Raw genomic sequence first — 7,566 nt, 5'->3', positions numbered from 1 at the left:
GGGACAGAGAAGCGTTGAGTAGTGGATTGCTGCGGTGGAAGCTTCGAGTAGGGTCGTGGGGAGAAGCTCACGATCGCGATATTCACATTTTCGTGAAGCCGCCCAACCACGCCGTGTCCAAAATTCCAAAACCACAACAATAATTAACTACAATTAATTCCATCCCCATCGCGAGCACCACCAAACCATAATCCCCCATCACATCTCTATTATATTTTTGTTTGCTAATTTGGCGTTGTTGTGGAGAAGGAATGGAGAAGGAAGGGTGGGAAAACTCAGACGCGGAGACGGGTGGGATTGGGATTGTAGCAACGGCCAGGAAAAACGACCCACGCCCGATTGCTACCGCCAGATCCAAAACGATGCGTGTGGATGTGGAAGCTTCTGAGAGGCTGGCTGTGCTTGCCACTGTTGAGAATCCCGTTCCTTACATTGTGCTCTGCTGTGCCATCTATCCACTGAGTGCATGTATCTTGGGTGAGGTAGCAGAGGAAGGTTTGGATGGGGATTTCGGGCGGGAGGGAAGATTCCTTCCACAACAACCAAATAAGCGAATTACGGGTTTTCCCCAACCTTTTTGAGCAGCAGGAGTGGTGAATCTGGGCCACTCTATCTGATCATATTCATGTATTCACATTATATTCTACTTTGTGATGTTTCGTTTTGAAGTTGATCCGACGCGACGCGCGAAGGATAGATTTTTTTTTTGGTTTCCACCACATAAGTAGAGGCACACGATACGGTACGATACGATGTGATACAATGCCATATAGAGTGAAGGATAGGAACAGTGCCTGATCCCAGATCATACACTGCAGTCTACATGGAGGGCGTCAAGTGACAACAAAGAGTAAGAAGGTAGAAGAGCTTCTTATCAAACGTGTCCAATCGGCGGGAAGGGTGGATGGCGCAAAAAAGAAAAGCTGGGGAGGGGAAAGAAGCAATAGGATGGACGTAGTGATTCAACGAGGAATAGAGATAGAACGGTAGATAGAAGGAGAACCCTCTCTCTACCTGGGTAGGCACCTACATACTCTGATAGAAGATAGAGAGGGAGGGGTGGGGGAGAATACTTGGAGGGGGGGGAGGGGAGGTACGGGGAGCTGCGGTGACGTGTTGATTACAAGAAATTGGGTATTGGGGGGTGGACAGGGAGGGAAAATAGAATGGTAAAATGGCACACGGGCGGGCACAACTCCCAGAGAAAGAAAGAGTAGGAATTAGAGGGTGTGATAGGCCGTTTGGCCCCATTCAATTTCTCTAGCAGAATGATGGTACAGGGAAGGGAGGGGAAGGGGCAGATGCGAAGAGACCCCGAAAAAAAGATGCCATCAGGATATCAGGATTGAGGAGGGGGGGGTGAAAGGTCGTCGGAAAGTGAGTAAGGATGTGTGTTAGAATCGAAAGAAGGCAAGCAACCAACGCGGGAAAGAAAGAAAGCAAAAAAAAGTCGGAGGGGGGGCAAAAGCAGAACAGGTAGGCAGGAGGGACCACACGCACGTTCCCCGTAGTATTTGCCCAACGCACCGGTCAGGGCGGATGCTAGAGGGAGAATTGTCCCATTGAATCGGAGAGCGCGATACCACACCGTAGGGTGGTGTGTGTCTCGTTTGAACCCTAACCCAGGGGTGTGAGTGACGGGTGTTGTTGATCTGGGCCGGCTGCAGCGTGGGACATATAGAGCAGCCCCGCCGGTCCTCCCGCTCGTCGTCTCTTCTCCTTAGCCCAACTCGCATCTGAATCTCTTGCTCAACGTCCTCGCGCCCCCCCAAAGACTCCTTATCTCCAACATTCTTGTCAACACTTTTCAGAACCTCTCCATCTAAACTACCCCCAAATCAAACCAAATGGCTCCCAAAGCTACCACTGCTAAGGCCACCGGCACCGTTAAGAAGGCCTCTGCTCCTGAGCACCCTCCTTACAAGGAAATGATCAAGGAGTCTATCCGCGCTGTAAGTCCATCAACTTTATCACCCCTTTGTTAGTCGCTCTACCAAACGGTGGTGACGAGTTTTTGCTGTTTGAACATGATCACTAACGTTATTTTGTCGAGTTCAGCTCAAAGAACGCAATGGTTCCAGGTTGGTTCACCCAATTCTCCACGGATACATGTTGCCATACGGGCGCGCATATTTTTCGCACTACCTCGTGTTGCTTCTACGCGTTGTTATGATGAATTTTCTTCTAACTCGCGTTTTTTCTCTAGCCGTCCGGCGCTCAAGAAATACATCCAAGCGAACTACAAGGGTGTAGGGACCGACAGGTTCGATCAGCTCTTCAACCAGGCTCTTAAGAAGGGTGCCGCCGACGGCGAATTCACCTTCCCCAAGGGTATGTTTTTTTCTTCTATGTATCGCTTGTAGCGCATCAGAGCTAATTTCTGTGCTAGGTCCTTCTGGAACCGTGAAGCTTCAGAAGAAGGAGCCCGCTACCAAGTCCAAGGTTGCTACCGGCGAGAAGGCCACTACTAAGAAGGCCACCGCTGAGAAGGCCACCAAGAAGACCCCCACCACCAAGAAGGCCACCACCACCACCAAGAAGACTACTACCACTAAGCCCAAGGCCGAGAAAGTCGAGAAGACTGCTCCTGCCCCCAAGGAGAAAAAGACCACTGCCACCGCGGCTAAGCCTAAGTCTAACGCCAAGAAGCCTCGCAAGACCGCTGAGAAGGCTGAGAAGGCTGTAAGTTGAATCACGAAATCTTATATCCCATGTAAAATGTATGCTTACACGTGTTAAAGGCCCCCGCTGTCGTCGAGAAGACAACTGTCTTGACCAAGACCAAGTCTGGACGTGTGTCTAAGGGATCTACTGCTGCCCCCAAGACTGCCCCCAAGAAGAAGACCGCCGCTCCCAAGAAGAAGGCTGCCCCCAAGAAGAAGGAGACCGCCGCCGCCCCCGCTGCCGAGGCTTAAGCTGGTTCGCATCTCTCTTCCCACTTCTTGTAATATGTACTTCTCCAACCGGCTTTTTGGGACAGGAATGGGCTTGGCCACCCTCTTTTAGCAAGTTTTCTTATATCCAACGATGCTCCATGATTCTTCCTGACTCAATCTCTTCTTTGTTTCCTTGGGTATAATGCTGGGTCTGCGTTTCCTTGTGATTTCCTTTTTTTGGGTATTTTGTTTTTCTTGTCTTTTGGTCCAAGAAGGATAGGGTCTGTTTGCGAAAAACGGGTTTGATTTGTTCGGTTTTCTTTTCTGGTGATTTTTCATTGACACTTTTCGTTCTCGTGATTATATCGCGCCCTGAGTTATACAGGGTAGTAGTTGATATGGAAATGAAAGTGAACTGGGTTCTTTGTGGGGTTTCTGGGAAAGGCGGGGCGGCTTTGTTCTTTTTCTCTCCAATGTTCTGGTTTTTTTTTTGCCTGTGTACTTTATTCTTTATCGTGCAAAAAAAAAAGAAATCAATTTTACACAAAAATATATGTGCTTGCGTTGTTAGTTGTGAATATCGTTTTTTGGTTCCCACACCGTTGGCGAGTTGACGTTGGGTTATTTGCGCATTGCCTTAGATTGGCCACGAGGCGCAGATAACGTTTAGTGAGATGGAGCTAAGACTCGCTCGGGGGGATGCCCTAGGGGCTAGGGTTTCAGATTGTTGTCACGCCGTGAGCCAGGCAATCGTTTATTCTCCAGCCAGCGCTTAAACGTCACTCGGTCTTGGCAACGAGTGATGGGATTAACACCAACATCAACAGCCGAGCGGTTTTGTTTTTGCAAAACCACAACTCTCCGCGCAAGATTTCTCGAGCGAGGCAAAAGTACGCCGGGGGCCTTGAATTTTTTTTTTTTTTGGAGCCGTGTCGTATGACGAGGTGATCACCATCGTGGTAAAACCGGCAATTTTCCCTCGCCAATTCCGTCATCGCCGAGGGTCCTTTGCCCGTGGGGAAGACCACAAAAACAGGGTTAGAGTGACGTGGTAGGTTACGGTGGTTGTAAAAATAGTGGTTGTTCTAGTTATGGGGTTTGAGGGTTTAGTCTTGGATTGGGGTTATCAGTAGTGGATAGTGGCTGATTTGCTCACCTGTAGACAGAATCCATACAGTCTTGTGTCGATAACAACAGGGCCTCAGGGTTCCTTGGTAGGGTGGTCTAGATGGTAGAGCCCCCAAAGGTTTGTAGCGGAGAATTTGAGCTTCTTGGGTAGATTCGTAGATTAGATTGATGGATTCATAGATAGATGCATTGGTGTAGTCTTGTGCCCGGGCCTAGTATTATAACTTGAATGGAGGACAGCGGCGGGAGGAGCACTAGGGGTGGGATATCTCTCAGCTGCATGTAGGTTTCTGTCTTTGAGCCCCCTTCTAGCTCCACAAGGCTAACCCTGAGCCCCCGTTCCCTTCATTTTCCCCGAGGCCCGACCTTGAGCACCCTTACTGTTCCTGGCTATCCTATGATACGCGTACACTCTTTCCAGGCCTCATTTTCTGGGCGGGATTCAGGACGTGAATGTTCCAACCTAAAAACCGCTGCTGGTAATAAATCAGGTTTAGGGTAAATAATTCTGGTGTCGCGAGCTAAACAATAATATTCTTGCTTAAGGAGTCGCTGAGATCCTCGAATAATATCGCGGCAACAAGCTAGTTTTATTAACGGGCCTATCAAATGCCATGCAGAAATCATTCACCGAGAAGAAGAGCAACATCTTCATATAATTCGATTGGCTGAACTTAATAGAGGTATATGGAGCCACTGACTCAGAATAAGCCTGGAATATATTCTGTATCAGCAGAGAAAAGGATTTCCCAGCTATTCCCATGAATACTTTTCCTCGCGGTTCTTGGGGTTCAGAGCGTTTTGGTTAAACTTGGTCGCTTTTATCATTTACTCATATACACCCACTCGGATAAACCACGATCTATGAGGAATATCAATTCAGGAAGTCCTGAGAGTATTTGTAACGTAGGTAGGTGTTATATTTCCCACTTTAGTTGTCTGGATTCCCGCGGGGGGGGGGGGGGGGGGGTTCGGTTGAGCACAGTTGAAGAGTCGCCTATAAGCAGGAAATTTAGTAGTTTAGGTAGGACCGGTGGGGGGCCAAATAGATCTTCCACCAATACATGTTTATTCCTTGGACGAATTTAGTTATAACCTAAAAGGACGGTTTGAATACGATAATAGAAGAAGCTAACTAGCATTGGTGGACTCTGTCATTGAAAACTATCATCCTATTCCCCACAATACTTTGAGTCCTTAATCGATTAATGAGTCTTGATAGTTCTCAGTTAGATGACGAAGAACCCTGGGGGTTTTGTCAGTAGTGGCACTCAAAGCCTGTGGTCGGTCAGGTTCGTGGATTTTGTGAAGTGAATAGGACAGCTTGTCAAGACCAACCAGCTGTACTGATTTCGAGGAACCTCAGGTCCTCGCTTTGCCATTTGAGGATCTCTCGTTTTCTCCATATTATCTTCTCTTGTTAAGCCTGAAAATTTCACAGAAACTAAACACATATGAGCTAAGCTTTGAGACCTGTGAAGTCTATGGGACCTGGGAAAAATCCTCCAGGGTTTGTCTTGACAGGGTCCACCCACTTGACAAACTCCATCCATTGGACAACTACGGTCTTTGAGTACTATTAGTGCCTCTCGTGGTCCTCTAGGGACAACAGGCCACAGAGGATAGTATAGAAAAGGAAGGTACAGGACGGGAGATAAAGTCTTGATATTATCTATGTGTATTGGTTATATCTTGCAGGGCTCGGGAATGATTTGTGTCAATTCGCTGTCGCAAAGCCGAATATACTTATGATGCCCGATCAAATGATTTCTAGATAGATGAGTCGATTCCTACAATATGTACGTCGTTTTTGACTCAAAAGCCACATGCCGTACGTAGGCCTGGATCAACTAAGCTTTGCTAGATAGGTTTTTATAGGTTGGTCGAGGTTTCAATTGTTCAGCCAACCACATTGAAACTCCCCCATATGTTAGCAGTGGAATTATATCGCATATTCTGATCTTTAGATGTCCATAAAAATATCCTGGACAAGGCAATTGTCAGTATTTGTACCTCACCAGAAAGAAACAACTAATATGATAAGGGGAATAATCAGCTTAGTACATGTAGAGTACAGTTGGCCTCCGAATGCCAAAAAAGTCACAAATCTGCTATAACGAACGGGTTTTGGTGATCCAAATCTGAATTTCACATAGAAAATGATGGAATTTTGCCTGCTGTATCGAACGAGAAGTTTTCGAATATGCAGGTTCGTTATAACGGAGGGCGACTGTAGTGTGCCCATCCCCTACGAGCACAGTTGCCCGCCGCTATAACGAACGTGCATATTGAGCACCTTTCCGCTCGGTATAGCAGATTGTTCAGTACAGCAGACCAAACTCTTTGCTAGGGTAGGAAAAAGCCAGCCCAAGTGGTTCGATACAGCAGATATTCGGTATAGGAGCGTTCATTACAACAGCGGGCGACTGTAGCTTGATAATAGCCAAGAAACAGGATTAAGCTAGTGGGCTTGAAAAGGCTTATCCCTAGCACAAGCTCCTGGGATAAACTGTGATGTGCCCACAAATATAATTACATAATATAAAGCTGCTATTTGCACCTAGGCTTGCAATTGATTGAACAAACTCGTACCCCCCTCTCCGAAGGGGAGTGTATGGTGAAGCTTGGCTCTTAAAACCAGATCTACTTTTCGATTTGTTAGTAAAAACCGCCAAGCCTCGCCAATCACCACTAGAGTTCAATAGGGCGGATTTTGCATCATAATTATGAGGGAAGATGTGTGATTGGTGGGTGCGCTGTGGGCTACTCCAGGCAGCCAATGGGAGAAAATCATAGGGAGAGGTGGGGACTGTCCATTATTTTGTAAATTGCGAAATAGTGCTGTTATTATACAGGTTCCCGGAGTTGCCTCTATGGCTGCTGTTGAGAGAGTGCAACATAGAAAAACATTCCAAAGAAGCATGAAGTAACCTTACAGATGTATTCTCCTTTAGATTCTGAGCTTCTCTATGCTGCCACTTTTTTATATTCTCTGCATTTTCTGACTTTCATCCATCAGTTTTAGAGAGTATCATGCCCTATTTGGGATTGCCTAAACTAGCTCTGGTTAGGCTAGCTATAATTATGGCATTCTCATAACTTTGTTGCAAAACCCGCCCATACAAAATGGCGAGGTAAAACGAGAATACAGAACCCTAACCTCAACATCTGAAAACCTAACCCTGGTTGCAAATGCCCCACATCATTGACCATGATCATATCACCTCGGAAATTGAACTTTCCTAACCTAAAGATTTGAGGGGATAGGTTTTATTTGAAGGGACTTCTATTTTTGATAACTATAGGAGTATAATTCCCTTTTATAGCCTCAACGTGCAGAAGCGGCTGAAGACCTAGACTTGGGGCCGATCTTTGAGTGGTCTCGATGGTCACAAGTGCATGAAGTGGTGAGGGGGATCGCCTCACAAGAATTACCTTTACGACTTGCTTCGTATGCTATTAGTCCGGAAAATCACACTTGTATTATGGAGGTGTGAGAATTAACGAGAAGGAGGTGGAACAAAGAGTTTTGAACATGTAACAGGTGGGGGCTGTATAAATT

General features: G+C 46.7%; 1 protein-coding gene across 1 annotated transcript; it reads left to right on the top strand.

Moving 5' to 3' along the window:
- Window positions 1-1,847: 1,847 nt before the first annotated feature.
- H6S33_012883 (uncharacterized protein) lies at window positions 1,848-2,915 on the top strand (the record flags this gene model as incomplete). Its single annotated transcript, XM_044844231.1, has 5 exons — window positions 1,848-1,952; window positions 2,059-2,150; window positions 2,207-2,331; window positions 2,390-2,682; window positions 2,742-2,915. 5 exons carry the CDS (start codon window positions 1,848-1,850, stop codon window positions 2,913-2,915), a joined length of 789 nt encoding a protein of 262 aa, XP_044694592.1.
- Between the last annotated feature and the right edge of the window lie 4,651 nt (window positions 2,916-7,566).

The sequence above is a fragment of the Morchella sextelata genome (genome assembly GCF_020137385.1).
Source record: "Morchella sextelata strain SCLS chromosome Unknown scls_9, whole genome shotgun sequence".
NCBI lineage: Eukaryota > Fungi > Ascomycota > Pezizomycetes > Pezizales > Morchellaceae > Morchella > Morchella sextelata.
The sequence above is the reverse complement of the archived record's forward strand: the minus strand, read 5'-3'. Positions and strand labels throughout refer to the sequence as shown.